This window comes from Schistocerca gregaria, chromosome 5 (assembly GCF_023897955.1).
Source record: "Schistocerca gregaria isolate iqSchGreg1 chromosome 5, iqSchGreg1.2, whole genome shotgun sequence".
Classification (NCBI taxonomy): domain Eukaryota; kingdom Metazoa; phylum Arthropoda; class Insecta; order Orthoptera; family Acrididae; genus Schistocerca; species Schistocerca gregaria.
The window spans coordinates 489,702,328-489,727,534 of record NC_064924.1 but is presented as its reverse complement, the minus strand read 5'-3'; the positions used below and the strand labels follow the sequence as shown (position 1 = coordinate 489,727,534).

General features: G+C 40.1%; 1 protein-coding gene and 1 pseudogene across 4 annotated transcripts in view; both read left to right on the top strand.

The window, feature by feature from the left end:
- LOC126272718 (solute carrier family 12 member 6) overlaps positions 1 to 25,207 on the top strand; it is a 1,173,553-nt gene that overhangs the window by 1,114,791 nt on the left and 33,555 nt on the right. For 3 of the 4 annotated variants that reach the window (XM_049975756.1, XM_049975759.1, XM_049975757.1), the window contains exons 17-19: positions 3,726 to 3,779; positions 14,105 to 14,239; positions 20,050 to 20,225. In XM_049975756.1, the coding sequence (XP_049831713.1) occupies positions 3,726 to 3,779; positions 14,105 to 14,239; positions 20,050 to 20,225 (365 nt within the window). The remainder of the gene's footprint in view (positions 1 to 3,725; positions 3,780 to 14,104; positions 14,240 to 20,049; positions 20,226 to 25,207) is intronic. The other variant, XM_049975758.1, reaches the window with a different exon arrangement.
- On the top strand, positions 18,940 to 19,057 carry LOC126274549 (5S ribosomal RNA; annotated as a pseudogene).

Genomic DNA, 25,207 nt, shown 5'->3' with positions numbered 1-25,207 from the left:
CAATTTAGAGAGATTGCAAACTATTATTGTTCCTTACAGCAAAAATAGGCCCAAAAACGACACTTCATAAATTTGAAAGAATATCCAAAACAAGATAAATGTTCATAAGTGTGTTAATAAATAAACTTTAAAGAAAAAATATTAATATAATTAGCCATAGAAAAATTGTACAAAGAGTACACGTTCCATGGGATATTAGTATGTGTACTATTATTGTTCTATAGAACAACAATAGGCCCAAAAACAACACTTCATAAATATGGGAGAATATCCAAAACAAGATAAATGTTCATAAGTGTGTTATTAAATAAACTTTAAAGAAAAAAAATATTAATATAATTAGCCATAGAAAAAATTGTACAAAGAATATACGTTCCATCGGATATTTGTATGTGTAAGTACAACTTGCTGTCAGCACTGTATAATTTTGTACAACTTGGCAGTAGTGTCATCACTTCTGGCAAAGCTGATGGGTTTATGATGCAGTTAGAACTTTTAGATTTGTGTGTTGAAGGGGTTACTTCATTTATTTGAAGAATCCTTGCCTTCTGCGATATAATCTCGAAATAAAGCAAAATCAGCTGAAGTATAATGTATGAAAGTTGCACTGCCAAGTATAACAAGGAATAATCAATTTTTGACAAACTAATTTAATTGGATGGATAAAAAGGATGGATAAAAAAAATCTACTCACCAAGTGGTAGCAGAACACATTCATAGAAGAAAGTTATAACTAGGCAAGCGTTTGGTGCCTATGGCTCCTTCTTCAGGCAGAAGGGTCTGAAGGGGAAGGTACAGGGGTGAATGAAAAGGACAGGAGGGGTTTAGGAAAAAGGGTAGGCTTTGGGAAAGCCCACAACAATCAGCCTTTCCTTCTCATCCTGTCTGGTAAATCTCCCCGGACCTGCAGTTCTGGGAGACTTTCTTGAAATTTACCCCTTTCCTAGACCTCTCCAATCCCTTTCCTTCACCCCCCTTCCTTGCATTACGAACTCTTCTACCTTAAGAAGGAACCACAGGCTCCAAAATCTTGCCTAATTATAACTTTCTTTTATGTGTGTGTTTCGCCGCCAGTTGGTGAGGAGATTTTTTTTATATGTCCAATTAAATTATTTTATAATGAAGAATAAGAACAATAAATACATGCCGGTTCCTTATTATCAAGTCCGAAACTGAAAATTTGTCTCCTATAAATGGAACTGAAGTACGAAATCAGGAAGTGATGATCTGGAATGGAATTGGTGCTATTTACAGGAAATAGACATGATAAGGCACAAGTAAAATCAAGGAGGAGGAATAGAGGTATATGATAACTTCAGTGCAGCATTATTGTTTCACTGTCCCTCAAAACTAACTTTGTTGCTTTATCTTTGATTTTGTGTACCAGTGAAATAAAACCCTAGTTCAATCGCTCTGGTTATTCTTTGCCCAGCATATAATGTTCTTATAATGTAAGATCATGTAAAAAGCAGAGTTAGTAACGTATTCATTTAAGAAAGAGAAGCAAGTAAATAGAAGCTAAGCAATAATTAATATTGAAGAATACTGTAAAAACTATGTACATAATTTTTAATATTGTTAAACAGGTAGGAGATATATGAAACTGATATATTCATCCATGACCTGGTTTCAACTGGAGTATAATGGTTCTGCCTTACACTATTTTTTCTCTCTTTTTCCACACAGAGGAATGTTTGCACAATATGGCACTGGAGCCTCTCCCCCCTCCCCCCAAAAAAACTCCACATACACAGTACTTACTGTACAACACTTTCTGGATTATTCCAGATTCAATAATTGTCCCTACAGAATATATTCTCCGTGGAAAAGGGAAATGGAAAACTTTCGCTTCACATTTAAAAAATTTAAAAATAACATGCAAGTAATGATAGTAGTGCATAGATATAGTGTACCATTAATTGTAATGTAGTGAATGTCACTTACTGTGACTTAACATCTTTAAAATAACACTATATATTCTATTTAAACATATGTCCATCTGGAGCAGATGAAGAGAAAGGATTAGGACTAGTAAGAAACTGACAAAGAAGTAATCATGCCAGTAAATTCTTCTTTAATCGTCTGTTTTTATTCAACAATGTTAGTGGGGTATCTGTGATATATTTTGTCTTGAAGCCATGTCCACATAAAGCACTCAACAATGGCAGAAGTTAAGGAATATCACTGTTTGTGAGATGATCCACCTTTCAATAATCAACAAATCACTAACATCAGTTGTCATATAGTATGATATGTGTGGTGTTAAATGAAGTACATTTGTTTAACATGCCCTTAAAGAATGTTTCAAGCATTACAATATACTGATCCTATGTTAATATCACTGCACCAGCATATGCTAATGTTGATGAAAATGGTTTTTGTTTCTCCTGAAATGTTTTCTGCTTCTTGCTATATCTGTGAACTTTGAAATGGACTTTGCCTGACATTGAAATATCAGTTAGGGATGTACCCTACTAATTTTTATCTCAGTCAAACTCTATATCCTTCCTCCTAGAGCACTGGCCTACTAACATAACAAAAGTCTCTTTGTGGAGTGGGAAAAGTGAAAAGCATGGAAGGAAATAAATGACATGTTGAACATTTCAACCAGTCATTGAGACCTCCACTGATATTATAAATTTGTAGGGCACTTCTTGTGAAAAGCAAGCACACAGTTTTGAGTATGAGTTTGGTGCACAGTTCTAGCTTGTTGCAAATGTTCAACTTTGAGTGTCTACTCTAGAAGAAAGATGTCATTGAATAACTAGCCATCAGTTCTGATGATTCAAGCCTCATACAATTTCTTCTTTCTTGTTGGGGAGATGGTATGTAGGTGATGCTGTAGGAAGCTATGTATTGTGTCCTCACACCACCCACATTCTGTCTGTGTCTGATGAACAGAAACTGTGACTTTCACACAATCAAAATGTGTAATAAAGCTGAGAAGTAATGAAAATGTGCTGAACTGACAGCTATGTGCTGTTGCAGAATACAATCCAAGATTTTTGTAAAATGTTAAGATGAAAGTATGATAATTGAATTATATCAACTGATCCTTTTGTCACTTCTTGGTAGTGCAGTGTTAACTTATGTGCCATCAGTTAGTCAGTTAAAGTGTGATGGTGGCCTAGTAAGCCAAAAAGTGGTCAAGAAAAACAAATTAATGATGTAGAACATGCACAATATTATGCTTTTTCTTTATAACTGGTAAGTGGTTTAAATTGATCATTAGGTTGCCTTTTTTCCCTGTACCATATATGAGGTTTTCTTAGCTATAAATGTGAAACTTCAAATCTAATGTATAAACAGTAACTCATAAACTGAATTTACTTAATACAAGGAAATAATGTGTATATGTCTCCAATCAATATGATCTTCACAGAACTGGCTTACATCAGACTGTGGGAGATTTGGGCAGGTCACTCCTACAAAATGCTAAAGCAGAGAGTCAGTGCAGATATCTTTTTTCCCCCAAACTGGCAAATTTTTGAGTACATGTTATTTAAATTATACAGTACTGACAGCTGTTAATATCTAATGAGGAAAAAATAACAAAAACAAAAAGCTAAGATATGTTGTAAAAAAGTGTAAATACATTTTAATTTGGTGTGCTGCTTCTATGGAATTTGCATTTGTCTTAAGATGTCCATTGTCAATATTCTGTACTACATACTTTCGCAATCACTTTTCTGTATCTTTTTCTCTTTTCTTTGCTCTCTTCAAAGGTGCAAACACTTGTAGATTTCAACGAGGTACCATCGGAGGAGAAACTGCCTCTGGTTTGTTCATTTCATGTGTTAAATGCTTTACTTTTGCTTGTAAAACCTGCTTGAGCTCTCAGGAATGGCAGTTAATGGTTGTATTGATGAGATGTCTTTTTTATTTAAAAAAAAATATATATGTTTGTACCTAATTCAGGATACTTACTCAAACAGTTTTCCGTGTCACTTTGTAGTCATTGAAACATTTCCCTGAATGTAATAATGTCAGTCATTCCTTGGAGCTGCAATATTTTCAGGTTGTAGCAGCATCCCCAGCACGTTTCATTGCCAGTTGCTTTATTTTTAAACCTTAGAATGCATGATAAAAGAATGAGGCCGAATCAGTGTCTCTTCAGACAGTTGTGTTTTAGTCACAACTTTAATAATATTTATGTCTAAACTGGCACTTCCAGTTTTACATTATGCTGTGGACTTAGTGTTTGATAGTACTTGTGGAGGATAAATACATTATTAAAGTATTAATTTACAGTGGTGTTAACAACAAGAGTGCCACTTATTTATGTGAGGTAGACACTAGAATAACCTGGGTGAATTTGCAAGCATAAAAAATTATTGAAATGTGCTGAACTGAAGGAATAGACTACATGCAGTTAACAAAATAAATAAGAATTATAAATCATTGAAAACCTTTTGCAGATAGAAATTTTCTGATCAGTAATGAAGCTTTGTTATGGTCATGAATATACATAACATCTCTCTCTCTCTCTCTCTCTCTCTCTCTCTCTCTCTCTCTCTCTCTCTCTCTCCCTCTCCCTCCCTCCCTCCCTCTGCCTCTCCCTATCCTCTTCCCTTCCTCCTTCCTCCCTCCCTCCCCACTCCCACCTCTCTCTTTAAAGAACAATGCAGGAGAATTATCCAGGCAATTAGTTATTTATTCAGAGAACAATGACCCTGTAAATACTTCCATTCTAACCATAACATATTGATGCTTCATATTTTCAGAAGCAGTTTTAAACCTTTTCACTGTGTGAAAACAACAGCAGTTGTGTATCATCAAAGAATTTCTGCAACCCCCTTGCATTTGCTAAAAAATGAAAGATGAGTGTAAAATTGACCACATGAATTGTGGACACCAATATTTCATATAGCGTTCAAGAAATACCAGATTCATTAGGATGTTTGTTGCTGCTAAATTCTCCTGTGCCGCATGGAGAAAGATATACGTGTAAATCTAGAATAATTGTTATTAAAAGTAGGAACACTGAGATCTCACATATCCTAACCAGCAATGACAAACAGAAAATAGACTTTTTCTTTCCAACAAGCCATTCGAAAAGTCCATGACTTAAATATGCAAATACTGCAGTAGTGACATACCAATCCGAAGCTAAAGGGAAACTTCCAAAAAGGGAAGTTCATACTTCATTATTTAGGGCACTAAAAATTTGTTTTGAGATATTAACGTTGAAGACTGTATCTTGGAGACATGATTATTGGCATGTGTTGAAACAATAATGTTTCGATGCAGTGTGGCAGCCATACCACAGAATCGTGTGGACGGTGGCATGCCAGTATTTGCCAGTGAGCACACATTTTACAGTTAGAACAACCTTTGGCAACAGTTTAGCACCCACAGGCACAAAAGAGAAAAAAACAAAAGCCAGTGTGAGCTAGACGTCTGTGCCTTGTGGACGTTTACACCAATCGGAGATTCCATTGGCTGCGACCACGGGGGTCTAGTACAACACGCGCTCCCCTCTGACGCGTTTATGAGTTAGAACAAGTGCCAATCATTTGCTCCATCCCATCATCTTCGCAAATTAAAAGGCACCCCACAAAATGAGAAGTAAGTTGCGTGTTTGGCTGGACACGTGTCCTTTGTCTCTCAGCAGCTGCAAGACCGTACACACTTGATCACTGAGGAGTGTGCACTTTCCAGGACTGTGGTCGAGCTATTTACTGCAATCATGTGAGTGCAACATGTGAACGTTTCAGACAGTACCTCTCCGAGTTTTTTAGTGTACCAACAATTGTCAATAAATGTGTTATTATGTAATGAGGTGTTGGATGAATTACCATTGCCTGAGCCTACACCCGAACTTAAGTGTGTGGGTGTGGCAGTAAAAGCCAGCTCACTACACAATGGGCCTGAAAGCAGCAAAAACCAAACTGTTTCCTCTTTCCGCACAGGTGCAAGCGGTAATAGCTGTGCAGACAGATATGCAGCTGGATACCGTCACAGAATTGGCTGATTAGATACGCAACACACTGGCCACAATGCCTAGCACTGCAGCTCCAGCAGCCTACAACATAGTACGCCCACAGCAGCACACACAACCTGCAACCAACGTCTTGGACTCCGATCTATACCACCTAGTGCAGAACTATGCCACACAGGTGGCATTACTTACCATACAGGTAGATCGGTTGGCACACTTAGAGCCAGAGGGCAGCAGGTTTCACACCAACAGCAGAACAGTCTACAGGTGACCCAGTTCATACAATTGGCAACCCAGCAACAGCCAATTTAATGGTACTCCACTGTCAGCAGAACCACCTCTGAGCAATTTCTGTTCGTACTATGCCCATTTTGAAACCAAGCAATGAAGTGTTGTTCACTATGCTCACACCCAAATGGCAGCTGCAACCAGGCCTAGATGCAACTAGCTGCAGTATCAAAATGTCTGTTCATAATGGAACTGGGTGAGGGCACAAGGTACCTGGTTGACACCGGTTTGCATTTATCCATTTTCACTCAGACGGTGGTAAGAGACAGTAGGAAGGCCGAAACTCTGTGTCAACGGCGGCAAACAATCCCGCCATAAAAATATACGGTACTCACCACTGAAATGTGGACCTCAGACTGAACTGCCCATTCGTGTGGAGATTCATTGTGGTCATTGTCAATGAGCCGGTCCTGGACGTGAATTTCCCCAGCCACACGGGCTGCTTTGTGACATTGCAAATGCCCAACAGATTGATTCCACAACAAGTTTGAGGATATTGAGACTGCAACAGCAGGCAGTGTTCTTCAGCATAAAACCCATGGCATAGTCCAGACTGTACACCAACATCCTTGAGAAATTCTCGGAGCTTACTGAGCCATTTGGGCAATGAGGAAGCTAAACATATGATGGTCCACCAAGCTTAGCCTTCCCACCTTGTGCCACCCAAGTCTTCTTAAATTTGATAGGCTCACAGTAACAAAGGCGAAATTTAAAGGCATGGTGTGACAAGGCACTGTGTGACCAGCAAGTGCTCCATTGTCTTCCACATTACATTTAGTACTGAGAAAGGATAATTCGTGGCCCCAAAGTGGGGATCTCCATGCACTAAATTCAGGGATGGTGCCAGAGGGATACCCAGTTCCACATCTGGTGGATTTTAGCTGCACCTTGGCGGGATCGACTATATTCAGGAAAATCAACTGCTTAAAGGAGCACATGCAGATCCCCATTGTGCCGGAAGACATTAAAAAAATGGCAATTTTCACCCCATTTTTGGCTCCTTGCGAGCATGCATATGATGTTCGGCCTTTGGTGTGCTGCCCAGGCTTGGCAGCGTTTCCTGGATGGAATTATTTTGAAATGCTTGCCAGGCTATTTTCCACTGCTTGACAACATACTCGTGTTCTCAAAGTCATCCGATTTCAACTGCAGAGCTCTAATGACAGTCTTTTGGTGCCTCAATGAGGTTGGCATCATTACAGACATGTTGAATTCCGTATTCAGAGTATTGGAGATCAAATTTCTAGGGCATCAAATCACCCCTCACTTGTTCCAATCTTCAACTGGACAAGGTACAGGCAATCTTCAACATGACATGCCTACAGACCCATGGAGGTGTCTGCTGCTATCTCACCATGATTAGCTTTTACCTGCTAAGGGCACAACAGCTCAACAACATGTTGGTGGCAGGTGGTAGCCACTCAGTTTCTCTCTGCACAAGTTATCGATATTGTGGTGCTTGTCGAGTGTGTATGTCTGTGAGTTGCTTTTGGTGTACCTGGCTGTGAAATATTTCCATTCATCAGTAGAAGACAGCACCTTCATTATTTTTACTGACCCATGAATTTCAGAGCAATGACATCAACTGTTCCCACGCCAACTACAACAGCTAGATTATGTGTCACAGTTCACCACAGACATCCATCACATTTCTGGGATGGACAACAAAATCCTTGACTGCATGTCCCGTGATTGTGCTGTTAGTCTTCCCCTGTGAACTCTGAGGACATCACCTAAGAACAGGAGAGTGATGAACAAATGCACAGCTTCTGCCACAACACTTCCAGAGGCCTGCAACTGGAACTAATGCCAATTCCCAGTTCCTCCCACAAGATTTGGTGCAATGTTGCAACAAGCACACATTGTTCGTTTTTCCCAGAGAAATTTTGGTGAAGCTCATTTGCTGCTGTCACACCCTGATGTAAACACTACTGTCAAACTTGTGGCCACACTTTTCATTTGGCTAGGACTCCATGCTGTGTGCCAAAGTCGGGAGACATACCCATGCACCGATCGGCACTTTCCCTGTAACAACACTCTGCTTTGCACACTTCCATGTTGACATTGTGGACCCCTTTCCTCTGTTCCAAAGCAAGCAGTATCTACTTTACATTGGTGGACTTTTCCACATGCTGGTCAGAGGGCTGGTCAGGGGCAATGCGAATAGCGGAGATCACTGCTGAGACTATTGCCACTGCCTTCGTTGACACCTAGGTGGCATGCTTCGGCTGCCCCGTTCATTTAACAGCAGAAAACAGTCTCCATTTTGACAGCTTGCTGTTAATGCACACTGCCCGACTTTGTGGTGTGCGGCTACTTTGAGCTACCAGCTACCACCCTGCATTTAACAGCATGGTCTGTTGGCTCCATTGGACACTGAAAGTGTCACTGACTTGTCACAACATTGCCTGGATAGAATCCCTTCCACTTGTACTCAGCCTGTGAGTAACACCAGAGGGCAAGATTGGAATTTCAGCTGCAGACCTCATCTACAGTCAATCATTTGCCATACCCTCGACACCACCACTGGCTGAAAGTTTGTGCAGTCACGTGGTCGGCCTCTAACCATATGCACTGATATGGCACAGCAGTGGCAGAGTATTGCTTCATGCTGATTTTTAGCACTGTACGCATGTTATGTTACGCACAGATGTGGTACAACAACCATTTAGGCCACTCTAATCAGAACTGAGCTGTGGGATTACCTATGATGAAAAGACTCTGCAGATCGAATGTAATGGCAAGTAGGCTAAAGTCATGATCAACTGAGCCAAGCTAGCTTATATCTTGATCTCTCTGGCCACTGTTCACTTCTTTGACTCAGTGGAGGACCTGTCTGTGGGTGACACTCTCCACACAACCAGTCAGGCAGAGCCACTGGCGATGCGCAGACTCCGCCAGCTGTCACCATGCAGCCATGTGTGCCTCAACCTGCCCTCAGTCCACCCAGGGAGGCCCCCAGAACATTCCCCTCACTGGTGGCCTGACCACCTCCACCACAGACCTAGCAGAGTACATCGTGCAAGCTGGCCTCTGCGTCTGTTTCAAACACCCATGCTGCGTCATAATTATTTCGTGCCGCATGATGCAGCGAGCACACACCTCACCTGCCTCCTGCCGTTATGACACTGTCTGTGGTGGCCCACCTCACCAGCTCGCCTTCCCACCAAGCTCCGGACACCGTCTTCCACACCACCGGGCCTGTCCATTCCCCCTCCGGGACCCATGTCAGAGTCCTGATGACACCTCATCTGTGCAAGCCTAGGCTCTCCATAGTCTCTGTGCCCACCACTGCTCTGTGCGTCAAGTCCGCAGCAAGTGCCACATAATGTTTCCACATTGAGTGTGTCAAGAACTCTGTGCATTATGAACCACACTTCTGCATGTGCGAACGTTTTGTTTCATGTCTTTTATTCGTATTTAAACAGACATTGTTTGTGTACCGGTGTCCTCTGAAGTGACATCTCTGCACTGAACATTTCCAGCCACACATCACCATGGACAGCTCCCAGACAGCACTGCTTGTCACTACTGTCACCAGCAGACAGTGCAAGGACATACCCACCATGCATCTTTCCAGCTGCACACTGTGTCATGCACCACTGCCCAATCATCACTGACTAGCCTGCAGCTGTTGAGCTCACGTTGACATCAGAATGAATTGTGCAAGGCCTAAACATTCATTGACCATGGACAGATCACTTTCACTTCTCATGGCTACAGTGCTTTGCTTTGTGTGATAGCCGTACCACAGAATTGCGTGGACAGTGGCATGCTACTTTTCGCCTGTGAGCACAGATTTTACTGTCCGGTCAATCTTTGGCAACAGTGTAGCACTCACAGGTGCAGAAGAGATAAAAGCAAATGCCAATGCGAGCTAGACCTCTGGGCCTTGTGGACATCAACACCAGTAACATATTCTGTTTGCCGCGGACCAAACAGGATGAGCACATGTGCTCCCCTCCGACACTCTTGTGAATTTGAACTGATACCAGTCACTTGCTCTGTGCATTTGAGTTTGCAAATTAAGTGGTGCCACATGAGGTGAGAGGTAGCTTGGGCATACGGCAGACATGCATCCTTTGCCCCTCTGCAGCTGTGTGCCCATACTATGCTCTTGATCACTGTGGAGTGTGTACTGTCTAGGATCAGTATTCGAGCTATTTATGGCAGTCATGCAACTGTATCATGTGAACATTCCAGACAGTACCTCTGCATATTTTTTTAGTGTTCTAGCCCTTTTCAGTAAATGTCTTATTATGTAATCCTGTGTTTTTTCAGTTACCATCACCTGAGCCTACATTCTGAACTTAGTGTGTGGGTGTGGCAGTAAAAGCTGGCTCATTGCATGATGGATTTGAAAGTGGTAAAAACTACTCATTCCCCACATCAGCAGCAATTTTTCTCCCCCTCATCCCACTACCTCTTTTTCCTTATTTAGATAAATCAAGTGCTGTATTTTGAAAGCAATCTGTGGAAACTGTATTTTTAAAAACAGAAATAAAACAAGTCGATGAATGATTTGATTACTTTTTTCAATATGAGAAGCAACTGTACCAACAGCATTGATGGTCTGAAGTGTCTTCTTAGTGCAATGACCAATGCCTTCCGCAACTGATACTTAGATCCACTTTATAGATTAACATGAATATCCTGTCTCTTGTTTCTGCCTATTATCTGTAATTCTTTAACTGAAATTTGCATATTAGGTATGTGGTGAAGAGGAATGTGTAAACTTTAAATTTATTGACACGTCAGCTTTGCCCAACATGTCAGGAAACTTCACAAAATTGCAGTGAAGCACTTGATTTGAATTGAAGACATTTGTGAAAAATTGGGCTAACCCTCAAATATAAAAAAACTTAGAGATAAGTGTTGCCATCTATTGCTGGGTATGGGAACCACCAAAATTGACATTCATCCCAGAATATCCTAATGTGATATTTTCGGGTGAGGCCAATGTCAATTTTGATAGTTCCTGTACCCAGCAACAGATGGCAACAGATCTCTAAGCTTTTCTGTTTGAGGGTCAGCCCATTTTTCTGCGCAATTCATTGTTAATCATGACTGTAGCACATCAATGGTATATAATGAGATTGCTTATCTTTCTCACAGTTCCTGTTTCTGAATGCACGGATTTTCACAATGTTATTTACCTTCTCCTCACAGCCATTTAATGATTTCTTGCACAGCTTACTTGCCAGAAAAGAAAACCATACCAGTCGGTATGTACTTCACAACACACCATCCTTTGTATTCCATATTCAGCAATGACACAAGAAATAAGACATTTTATATTAGCTTGTATCAGAATCAGGAGTTTTCCCATCTTCTGCAGTAAGAATGAATAAGTGGACATTTTTCAATTTATTATATTTTGGTTATAATATGATGTAAACTGTGATAAAAAATATTTTAACATATGCATACTTTTGAAGACACAGGATTCGTTAAAAAAAAGTGTCCTAATAAAACACTCCTGAGCTCCCAACTGAAACAGGAGGTTATGTTTCCATCTGCAATGGCTTTACATGAAGTCCTATGGGCAACACCAGTGCCACTGTGAACAACAGCATACTGCAGCCAGAGAGAGGAGTTGAAAGGTGCTGTGGTTGTCTGTTTCAAGTGGTAATTTGCCTTATAGTTGATGTTCTTGTTCTTGCGTAGCTGTGGCTCCAGTGGCTGTCAGCACAAGGTAGTTTGTGTGTGTGTGTGTGTGTGTGTGTGTGTGTGTGTGTGTGTGTGTTCATTCATTCATAACATGACTGGACTGTATTTGGGGAACTATGAGGACATTGCCTCTGACTTGGTCCATACAAATCATTGCCTCTGACTTGTTTCTTACAAAGCATAGTTGCTATATTGATGACACATTCATTTGTTGGCTCCATGGCTGTTAAATATGGTAGTGTTCTTAGATCACTTCTTTAGCATTCATTTCCACATTAACGTCAGTATCAAGTTACCTACACACCCTTTTGCCAAAAATGCAGTGAAGTTTTCAGTTAAAATGTGTTGCTAGCCTTCAGGAGGCTAGTGCATGGAGCAAAAATGATACACATGTGAAAGCTTCCCATTAGAATTCAGTCTTAAAAAAAGCTAAGTAATATATTGCAAGTCATTTCAATCTGCTCCCAAAGGCAAATCACCTCCAAGAAGGAGCATAAAAATTTCTCACTTTTGTCATTTTGTGACATATTCTCAGTGAGGATTAGTCAGCTCTGAACTATATTAAATTAGTTTGCAGTGCTCCAGCCAAAAGGTTGAAAGTCTTGAGGCTTTTATTAGAAAAAGGACACACATTTGTATTCAACAACACTTCAGTTTTGATCTCACAGATCTTCCCAGTGTGGTAGATTATTAATGTCCTTTCAAGTGCCCAGCCAAGTTGTTGATTCCATTTTATATACAATACTGTGGTAACTAATCCAACAAACCATGAGTTGCGAGCCATGTTGTTGTCCAGGCAGTAAGTACGCTGTGTTGTTACACAGCACACAGCCCCTGGAGAAGGTGATTGGGTTGGCCATCAAAATATTGAACCTAAAATGAAATCAGCAACTTGGCTGAACTTTCAAGCACACTCCCACTATAATCACGTAGACAAACAATGTCTGATTCAGCATAATGAAGTGTTGGGCATACTGGTAAACAGCTCAGTGCAGATGGAGGCACACACCTCAGCAATGATGAAGGCTTGCAGGCCATTGCAGCTTTATGTCAAACAAATATGTTGTTAAAAGGGATGTGGCAGATTTAGAATGAAAACATTGCCTTGTGTTTTGGCAAACTGAGAGCTAGTAAAGTGGGGCCTGGTAACACAGGATATAAGGATGATGAAGCCATCAACCACACAACTATCAGTTACCACTTGATGCCATCCAAGAAATACTCAATGAAAATCTCATAAAAATTTAATCAACGTGTCTGACTATTTCCCCAAATCAGTGAAAGACAATCTGTGCATAAAATTGTCCTATATGTCTTTTGATGGTCCAAAACAAGACTAGCATACTTCACAGCAGTAACACTAATTCTGATTTCTGATATTTCATTCTTGCAGTATTTCTCCATAAAGTTTAACAGACTGAATATCTAGCACTACAAATACATTACATCAGATTCGAATCTAAGGCTGGATAGATAATGAAGTTCACATTTCAGACGTTGTTGTATATGCTTGGTTTTTGAATCACATACTGTGTATTTCTTAAATGAAACAGCAAAGGAATTAACAAAAATTTGTTGCCGTTGCTTGAAACTCTCTACAGTAAAGTAGCCACATTCTTAACCCACTTAAAGCCATTGATTTTCTTTAGCCTGTCTGCTGCTTTCTGCTCACTGCTTCTGTAGCAGAAAGGGTTTCCATTTTACAGAACACTGACACTTATTTGTTATTCAGTTTCCTTGTTGATTGCAGTTACAGTGATTAGTTGCACTCTAAATCCATAAGCCTGTTTTACCCTTTACAAATTAGTGCTGTGTACAGAAATCCAAGCATGCTGAATCTACCCATAAAGATATTATTTTTTTTGCAAATAGGTGCAATTTTTAGATTCTTAAATTATGTAATTAATTTTAAAGCTGCTATTGCTGTCTTCACACTCGATGCTATTGCTGATATGAACTTGCAACTCTTTGTTGTAAGTTTCTTAATATGTGTCAATATTAAATGTACATTCTTTTGAGAAAGAGATCTTCACAGAAAATGAGTGACACTTCTGTAAACTATGATTACTGAAAAGCTTTATCAAATAAATACTTCTAATATAGCTTTTCTGTATTTAATATGGGATTTGGTTAAAAGAAGATTCAAGTAGCTTGCATGTTTGTTAGCCAGTGCAAACAAATTAATATTCTGAAACATTTTAACAGGTTCAGGCCATTGTCGATCATCACCACAATGTTGATGTGAAGACTGCTACAAAAGTTCGATTCCAAGAGCCTGGCAAGGAGGGAGCTGAAAAGAAAGCTGAAGAGACAACTGAGGAAGAGCCATCTAAAAAGCAAGTATGTATTTTGTTCAACTGGAACTTTCGGGTTGTTTATCGATATAGTTTTTGTGTATATTTTAATGGTATAGAACAAGTCAAATGTAATTAAAATTTAGTTGTGTTTGACAAAGCAAAGAAATTTTAGTTCCCATGCTTTGTACCATAAGGCTTTCATGTTTAATATTTCAGAATCGCATCCTAATCAGACGTATACCTGCAGACTTGCCACATTAAGACACCAGTCACTACCTCTAAAACCCTGATCCCACCTGACAGTGCTTGAAGCTGCTGGTAACACACACATTTTTTTTTCTTGGCTAGTTTTGATTGAGAAAATGTGTAATTATTTGTGGGATATTCCCACTTCAGCCCCTATAGTTTCTTTAAGTTCTGATAGGTGGCAGCACTGTATATATGTATGGCATCAGTAATGGAGGCATGTTCCAAGCAGAGAGGTTCCATTGAGAGTCTTGTTGTGGGAAACCAGAGCATCACAGGTATTCATAGGTGCTTGCAGAATGTCTACAGAGACCTGGCAGTTAAACAAACCCATGGTGAGTTGTTGGGCGAGGCATCTGTCACCATTGCAACAAGGTTGCACAAACTTGTCTGATCTCCCACATACTGGCTGGCTACAAACAGCTGTAACTCCTACAGTGTTGGAAAGTGTGAACTCTCTCATTTGAGGTGATCAGCGGATCAGAATCGAACACCTCACTACACTACTGGACTCTGTCAGTAGTGCCAACACACTTGTCCACCAGTTGGGGTACTCCAAACTGTGTGGGTTCTTTGCTGCGTTACAGAAGACCATAAAGAGCAACAAAGAACCATGTGTGTGCAGAATTGCTCGCATTTTATGAGGCTGATCATTACAATTCTTTGTGGAACAGTACATGGATGACGGGGAGTTTATTGATGCAGTAAGACATTGGCTGTGATGTTGACCAGTAGAATGGTACAATGCAGGCATAAAGATCCTCCCAAGAAAGTGGCATGAGGCCATCGCATTGAACAGAGATTATATTGAAAAATAGAAAATAACATTGTGTGTTCGAATCTTGAATAAAATCAACCGGCTTTCAGAAAAAAATATTGCATTTTTTTTACTGAGCGTCCTTTGTATTTCAAATTAATTGACAACATATTGATTACCCGTACCCTTAGTAAAAACATAATCTTTTTGTTCCTCAAGAATCTTTTGCCAGATCTATTTTATCTCATCCCTCTTCTCAATAAACCACCATCTTCTGTATCTCTACAAAATGAATGAAATATTTTCATAAAAAGCAATTCCTAACAATATACATGTTGTTAGACAATTCACTACAGGCTTCCAGGTGTTGTAAAGGTGACTTACAGAGCTTTGATAAGAAAATGTAACGTTTGGATACAAAATAAGTTTAAATGTTGGATCACTTTCAAATCTCCCATTTGTGACATAAGCAAGCCTGATACACATTTTGAAGGCACTGATACGAGTGGGTGTCAGTAATTTCATTTAAAAGTAGAAAAGTTGGTGTAAAATTATATTATTAAAATTCATTACTACATGCATAACTGTTGATATTTTATCAACAATCTAAGGAAAGACAGATTGCTACTTACTGTAAATGTGTCACATTAAGTTGCAGACAGGCACAATTAAAACATACACACTGCTTTCAGCCACAACCTTTGTCAGAAAAAGAGAAATATGCACCAGTTGTTCACACTATCAATTACATCTCATTCCCACATGACCACCAACTCCAGCAGGTCAGGCCCGAGCTGCCTCAATTCACAGGCTTCTGATGAAGTCTGTGGCCAAAAGCTGTAAGTTTCTTTTAATTGTGCCTGTCTGCAACTGAATGTGCCACATTTACAATAGGCAGCAATTTATTTTTGTCTACACATTGTTGATATTCTTAACTGGAGTTTTCATTTATTTATATTTTACGTAATTATGATAATTTTGGAGCTTTAATGTGAAAAGCTATAAATTAATTTTACTAAGTTTTACTAATTGACGTATCAGCTAACTGAAACAGTGTTTTTGACAATGATGTAAAGCATCTAAACCTCTTTCCGTAAAGCTAAATTTTGTTCTTCTTCTTGCTGGCACTTGGGAGAAAGTTATTGTGGAATGGAGTTGTCATGTTTGTGATGTGGTAGAAAGGGAACAAATTTGATTGGGATTAGTAGCTCAAGGGAGTCAGTTGATGTTAAATTACATTAGCCTGATATTTGAAGAAACGAAAATACATAAGTTATAAGACAGTTTTTTTCATTTTATAGTTAGTGATTCATCGACCAATCATAATCCTGGAATCAATATATATTATTCACACAACGAAGACCTGTGGACTTAGTTATACTCTGAAAAGAAGGCAATGAGGCCAACTTCAATAGAGTCAGATAAATAAAAAGTTATATTTTAGTAAAGTGAACATGCTCTTTGGTGAATTTCCTTCATAATAATGACAGAAGCGAAGTCCACTTGTTTCAATGATGAGAAGAGCTAAAGGTGGAAAAGGCATTGGAGAGAGTAGAAGGTGAAAGATAAATACTGTGTCAGCTTCAGTTCAGAGATGATAGAAGGGACAGGATTGAAAAAGATGTTTTAAAGAGGAGAAGAAATGAAACGTGAAATGAACAGTTCAATAAAGAGTTGGGGGAAAGCAGAAAAGAGGAGGAGTTAGTGGACAGAAAAGAATAAGTGATGGAATGTGCTATTGATGGAAGAGAGGGAGGAAGGTGTTACAGGAGGTTAGTCCTTGAGGGTGGGCAGGATGGCAGGAGATGTTGGAGAGTTAATTCCCATCTCTGGGGTATAGAGAAACAAGTACTGAAGTTACTGACTGGGAGGATTCAAATTGGCCATGTGATTTGGCACTGATTAATATTTTTTGAGTCAAGCTGTAAAGTATGCTCAGGAGCTGCACATTGGTTGTCACAAGGCAGACAGTTCTCTGTGTCCATTCGTGCACGCAGCTAGTTTAGTGGTGATCATTCTCCTATAGAAAACAAATGATAACACAGCATCTTTGGTCCCACATATTCTTCTATTTATGATTTTGTAAGATCTACCAGTAATGAAATGATCTTATGGCATTGTTGTGGTGCAGATGGAGTAAGTACTAGTGGGTGGATGCATGGGACAAGTTCTGCAGCAGTGATATTTGCAAGTATAGGAACATTGGAGTAAAGATAATGGTCTGGTAATGCCATTGTCATATGGTATGACACTGATGTTACAGAGATTAGGAGAGTGATGGAAGGTAATAATGGGTGATTTGGGATGTATATCAGGGACAGATGATCTAATTTCAGGGTGAGACTTGAGAAATACATAGCAGTGCCAGAGTAATATATCAAGGCATTTTGAAGGCTGACAAAGGGATGTTGCAATGGTTTTTTAATTTTAATTTTTTATTATTTATTTCAAATTGGAGTTGTATTTGTAGGAAGATGAGAGGAAGAGACTGCCCGGAACATTTGTTTATGGACATGGTTTGTGAGGTATTTGCAGGAGAGGAAAGCCTGGATCTGATTGTTGGTATTTTTGCTGTAGAAAATATATTTGCCACAGATGCCTAGGTTGTAGGGAAGGGAGCATTTGATGCTGCTTTGGCAGCTGCCATCTCATCCACATCAATTGCTCATGTGATACTAACAATTTTTAGTTCACACAATCAGTGAGGTCTCTAATTTCAAAGCTGATGTGCAGTTTGGCCCATCAGTTCCATTCTTTAGGTAGTACTTATCCTGATCCAATTTTTAGAATACAACAGCACTTAAAACTAGTTTTCGAAAAGTGTTTTAATTTTGATTGAAATTGCTCTGTATGACATAAAGAAGTTGAGGGTTTCATTCATCCTCATAATCATTTAACAAGAGCCATCAACAATGCTTCTTTATTTAATACATGAAAGACATGATCATTACGTTGAACATGAGTGATGTTTTGTGTATTTTTAATTTACTCAACAACTCTGTTTACATTGCTTTTAGTATCCTGGCAAGATGAGTTGCAACTTTGACAACGTCTTTGGTTGATATCTGTTATCTGCTAAAGCAGGCACCACTTTATTCTAGTTTGGTAACACAGATTTAAGATTTCTATACTTCTCAGATTTCCAGTAAAAAATAATGAAGTTTTTATTAATATAGGTATAGAGATTAAATACAAAAAGAAAATTTTTACAGCCTAGTGGTAAATGTGAGTTGTTCATTTATGGACTTTATGAAATTGTGAGCTGCAGAAGAATAGTAAAATTTAGTTTGCTGGCAAACTTCAAATATTGGTGCACCTCACAGAAAACATGAACTTTTGATTGTACAGTACGTTATTGCATGTGGAAATCTGGTGGCTGATTGGAAGGCAACACTAGTAGTTGATTGATAGGAAATAGTGTTTTGGCAGGCCATTGCCTGTGCTACTCTAGTAAATGAAAGGTAGACAATTTTCACTGGGGTCTGGTAGGCAGTAGCAAGTCAGCAGGTTGTACCCAGGGGTATGGTTTTCCTGCAGAAAAGCATTAAGACTGTGTGGCGGTTCTCTTGTGATTGCTGTTTATGCTGTTAAACACAAGTCAAGTGAAGCTGCTGGCTGGTAAATGCAAGTGAGCAGCCAGGCTGGAATTTCTGGTTGCCAGGCTGTAGATAACTTATATCCATTCTCCCTGGTCATGCTGGTAGGGCATTTGATTATTTCAATAGTGTCTCTTGTTTATTGGCAATGGCCTTGCCGCAGTGGGTACACCGGTTCCCGTGAGATCACCAAAGTTAAGCGCTGTCGGGCGTGGCTGGTACTTGGGTGGGTGACCATCCAGGCCACCATGCACTGTTGCCATCTTTCGGGGTGCACTCAGCCTCGTGATGCCAATTGAGGAGCTACTCGACCGAATAGTAGCGGCTCCGGTCAAAGAAAAGCATCATAACGACCGGGAGAGCGGTGTGCTGACCACACGCCCCTCCTATCCGCATCCTCCACTGAGGATGACACGGCGGTCGGATGGTCCCGATGGGCCACTTGTGGCCTGAAGACGGAGTGCATTCTTGTTTATTGCTGCTTTATGCACAGCTGTTGAGCAAGCACATGGGGTTCCAGAAAATTAATAGAACAGCCACATTCATAGTGGTGTTCAGCTACAGTGACCTGTTATTCTGTCCCAGTCATATGTAGTGTTCATGCTCCAACATGTGAGTGCTAATGGGTCTCTCAGCTTCACCAACACAGACTTTCCTACTTTCACACTGAAGTGTGGAGAGTATCCATGGGATCCTTAGTGAGCCTCGACATGTCTTGGATCTTGCAGCCACTTTGGAATATGAGTTTGATTTCTCTGTGATGCAGAACCTTTCCTTCATATCAGTAACTCCTCTCACATGAGGTAGGTGAGCAGCAGAAAGAGTCTACCATTGTCTGTCAAGAGCCACTGTACAGCCATTCTCCTCCATAGCAATCTCTCTTCATATTTGTCCAATGACATCCTAGATATGTGACGTTAGTAGCCACCAGATGACTGAAATAGAAACTATACAGTGGAAGACATTCATTAGTATCCAGCTGTTAACTGCCCAGAAGAAGACCAAAAAAAGTCAGTCAAAACGTCAGCAATTTTATTTTATAAAGTCACAGTCCAATACCCAAAATTATTTTATTCACAATAACACTGACCGTGAGAGCATATGTACTTATAAGTTAAACTGTGCTTGCAGAATAAACTTGTATCAACTATTTTCATTCATATGAATTTTTATTCCATTGTGTGTTTTTATTCCATGTTGTGTGCATACTGTAAAAGATGACTTTATCCTGCATATGAATATTTCATTTTCCAGAATGAAGATTGCTCTAATACAAAAGAAAATGATGGTGACAATAATTCTACACATTCAGAATCCCAAAAGCCTCAACAGCAGGAAAAGCCACAAGAAAATAAGTCTCCAGAAAATTCAACAGATGTCAGCAATAAGCAGGAATCAGAAAAGGGCAAGAAGGTCCAAAACATAACACCGTAAGTGCCAAAAAAAGTATTGTTATAATTTTAAATCATTTTGTTCTTGCATAATGTGGTTCTTTTGCTTGTCTTGTTTTGTATAAGATCCCTAATGGTGCAGTTAATGTCATTGCTCATAACAGATATCATCATGCTATTTTTCAGCCCTGATCTTCTGCAAGTTCTATACCTTTTGTGTAGCATCGAAATAGTGAGGCACCCATTTGAAACAATGTTATCTTCAATGAAAAAAAAATTATTTATGTTTAGAACATTAATATGAAGAGAATTAATTCAGTCAAAGAATTAAAAGCAAGACAAAGTACTGAAAGTTACAGACATTACTGATGAATGATAATCTTTACACATAGAACAGCATAGAGTTCTCAAATGCTTCATAGTTAAGAATTATGGTTAATGAAAATTCAGGCATAAATTTGTGCTTTGGGGCCAAGTTTGTAGCAATGAAGTAAAGCTACACACTTGGTTAATATTGTGGCTGCCATTCAGAATCATGTGTCAATTTATACTTCAGTAGTTTGTGTAGTCTGTGGGTGCAGCACTGTTCCAAAAAAAGTCAAAGATTTTAGAGCAGTTGTCATGTTCCAAATAAAGAACATATTTTGGAAAGGAAGACAGCCACACCTTGAGCAATGTCAGTAGATGAACATAACTTCTCGATAATTTAAGGAGAAAAATGTGAATGATAGAAAATTAGATGCATAAATGTAAATAAATTAAACGAGTTTGGAAAATGGCCAAAGAAAAATTGCAAGAGAGAATAGACAGCATATTTTTACTTCCAAAAAGTTGTTGATTCCATTTATGTTTCACTCACTGATCAAGTCGTCTGCTCCTGGCTCTAGGGATGACATCTTTGTGTCTGCTCTGTCTTTCTAGGGTGCAGTGAGCAAGCACACACAAAAGGCAACCTTTTTCAAGAAGACGACTAGGTCAATTGTTGAAATCAAAGAATGGAAAATCCAGGATGGAATGTAAGAATATTACGAGAAGGAAAGTTGCTACTCACCATATAGTTGAGATGCTGAGTCGCAGATAAGCACAACAAAAAGACTGTCACAATTACAGCTTTCGGCCATAAAGGCCTTCATCAACAATACAAATAAACACACACACACACACACACACACACACACACACACACACACACACAGCCAGACAGAGTGCAGTCTCAGGCAACTGAAACCACAGTGCGAGCAGCAGTACCGTTGCACCTTCACAGCCTGTGCCATATGGCTCCTTCCCATCAACTCCAGCTTTTCTGAATTTCACAGGTGGGAACTTTCCCTGTGATACATCCTTTGTTCCTGTAACCCTCTTGGCCTCAACCTTCATTAAGTTACTGTCCTCTTCCATCCAGCCTGTTCCATGTTCCCATTCCAGCACCATACAGCCGTCATTCCAGCACCACACGGTCTTTTTATTTTTCTCCTTTTCCGCTACCCCCCCCCCCCCCCCCCCCTCCGCCCTCCATCTAAGCTGCAGCACTTCACTGTCTGCCATCTCCTGCATACTACATACTATCTGTCCCTGTCCCTCTTCCAGTCTCCTCCTTACCCCCACCAAGTCGCCACTCCCATCATGCACTGGTGCTGCTGCTGCTCGCAGTGTGGTCAGGTGCCCGAGACTGCAGTCGTGTGTATGAGTTGCGTTTGTGTGTGTGTCTTTCTATTGTTTACAAAGGCCTTAATCGCTGAAAGCTTTAATAGTGAGTTTCTTTTAGTTGTGCCTATCTGCAACTCTGCGTCTCTATAGCTGAAATATTGTATGTAAAAATGAGCTCATTAACATGTCTGGATAGCTGAAAACGTGCTTTATATCAATGGTGATGAGGAAATCAAAGCTGGAGAGAATGTTAGAGTAAATGAAAACAGGAAAAATAATGGAAGATGGCTCAAAACCTGAAGAAACATGGAATTAATGAGAGAAATGGAAGTTGAATAAGTATAGGAGGAATAATTGTGCTGTCCATGTGAATGTATCACAAATACATTTTGTTTTGTTGGGTCGGTGTGCACACACAGGAATTAATATATGAAGCTATCTGGAAAGTAAGTAACACAGAACGTTGCTGTTTCCTGCACCACTCATTCAGTGCCTTCCGCTGGATAGGTCAGGAGTCCACTACATGCAGCAAGTGTCTACACAGGTAGCAGGAGATGTGTGGCGTGGACTGGGCGGTTTTTTATGTTAGATGGCCTCAGGCAAGTACAGAAAGGGCAACAGCCTCAAAGGGTGTGGGGCAAAGTCAGGACATGTGGGGACCAAGCAGTAATCGGTACTGTAATTGTAAATTGTTGAAGCTGCATTGTTAAAGTACCGGAACTTCAAGCGCTGATAGAAAGCACCGAAGCTGAAATCGTTATAGGTACGGAAAGCTGGCTGAAGCCAGAGATAAATTCTGCTGAAATTTTTACAAAGCCACAGACAGTGTTTAGAAAGGATAGGTTGCATGCAACTGGTGGTGGCATGTTTGTTGCTGTTAGTAGTAGTTTATCCTGTAGTGAAGTAGAAGTGGATAGTTCCTGTGAATTATTATGGGTGGAGGTTACACTCAACAACCGAGCTAGGTTAATAATTGGCTCCTTTTACCGACCTCCTGACTCAGCAGCATTAGTGGCAGAACAACTGAGAGAAAATTTGGAATACATTTCACATAAATTTTCTCAGCATGTTATAGTCTTAGGTGGAGATTTCAATTTACCAGATATAGACTGGGACACTCAGATGTTTAGGACAGGTGGTAGGGATAGAGCATCGAGTGACATTATACTAAGTGCACTATCGGAAAATTACCTCAAGCAATTAAACAGAGAACTGACTCATGGAGATAACATCTTGGACCTACTGATAACAAACAGACCTGAACTTTTTGACTCTATAAGTGCAGAACAGGGAATCAGTGACCATAAGACCGTTGCAGCATCCCTGAATATGGAAGTTAATAGGAATGAAAACTGTGACCGAAAAACCCGCTGTGGTTCAACAAAAAAGTTAGGAAACTACTGCGAAAGCAAAGAGAGCTTCACTTCAAGTTTAAACTCAGCCAAAACCTCTCACACAAATAGAAGCTAAACAATGTCAAAGTTAGCATAAGGAGGGCTATGCGTGAAGTGTTCAGTGAATTTGAAAGTAAAATTCTATATACCTATTTGACAGAAAATCCTAGGAAGTTCTGCTTTTACATTAAATCAGTAAGTGGCTCAAAACAGCATATCCAGACACTCCGGGATGATGATGGCATTGAAACAGAGGATGACACGCGTAAAGCTGAAATACTGAACACCTTTCTCCACAGCTGTTTCACAGAGGAAGACCACACTGCACAAACGAAAAAATGGCTGACATCGAAATAAATGTCCAAGGAATAGAAAAGCAACTGGAATCACTCAACAGAGGAAAGTCAACTGGACCTGACGGGATACCAATTCGACTCTGCACAGAGTACGCGAAAGAACTTGCCCCTTTCTAACAGCCGTGTACCGCAAGTCTCTAGAGGAACGGAAGGTTCCAAATGATTGGAAAAGGGCACAGGTAGTCCCAGTCTTCAAGAAGGGTCATCGAGCAGATGCGCAAAACTATAGACCTATATCTCTGACGTCAATTTGTTGTAGAATTTTAGAACATGTTTTTTGCTTGAGTATCATGTCGTTTTTGGAAACCCAGAATCTGCTCTGTAGGAATGAACATGGATTCCAAAAACAGCGATCGTGTGAGGCCCAACTCGCTTTATTTGTTCATGAGACCCAGAAAATAGTAGATACAGGCTCCCAGGTAGATGCTATTTTCCTTGACTTCCGGAAGGCGTTCGATACAGTTCCGCACTGTCACCTGATAAACAAAGTAAGAGCCTACAGAATATCAGACCAGCTGTGTGGATGGATTGAAGAGTTCTTAGTGGACAGAACACAGCATGTTATTCTCAATGGAGAGACGTCTACAGACATTAAAGTAACCTCTTGTGTGCCACAGGGGAGTGTTATGGGGCCACTGCTTTTCAAAATACATATAAATGACATAGCAGATAGTGTCGGAAGTTCCATGCGGCTTTTTGCGGATGATGCTGTAGTATACAGAGAAGTTGCAGCATTAGAAAATTGTAGTGAAATGCAGGAAGATCTGCAGCGGATAGGCATTGGTGCAGGGAGTGGCAACTGACCCCTAACATAGACAAATGTAATGTATTGCAAATACATAGAAAGAAGGATCCTTTATTGTATGATTATATGATAGCGGAACAAACACTGGAGGCAGTTACTTCTGTAAAATATCTGGGAGTATGCATACAGAATGATTTAAAGTGGAATGATTATATAAAATTAATTATTGGTAAGGCGGGTACCAGGATGAGATTCATTGGGAGAGTCCTTAGAAAATGTAGTCCATCAACAAAGGAGGTGGATTACAAAACACTTGTTCGACCTGTACTTGAGTATTGCTCATCAGTGTGGGATCCGTACCAGATCAAGTTGACGGAGGAGATATAGAAAATCCAAAGAAGAGCGGCGCGTTTCATCACAGGGTTATTTGGTAAGCGTGATAGCGTTACGGAGATGTTTAACAAACTAAAGTGGCAGACTCTGCAAGAGAGGTGCTCTGCATCGCAGTGTAGCTTGCTCGCCATGTTTCGGGAGGGTGCGTTTCTGGATGAGGTGTCGATTATATTGCTTCCCCCTGCTTATACCTCCCGAGGAGATCACGAATGTAAAATTAGAGAGATTCGAGTGCACACGGAGGCTTTCCGACAGTCGTTCTTCCCGAGAACTATACGCAACTGGAATAGAAAAGGGAATGGCAGTGGCACATGAAGTGCCCTCCGCCACACACCGTTGGGTGGCTTGCAGAGTATAAATGTAGATCATCCTTACTGAAATCCTGACTGCTAAGGAGCTTCCTCATGTGAAAGATAAGATGAAACTCATTTGGTCCCAAATCAGGGCTGTAGAAATGGTGATGTAGTTGTCCCCTTACATTTCATG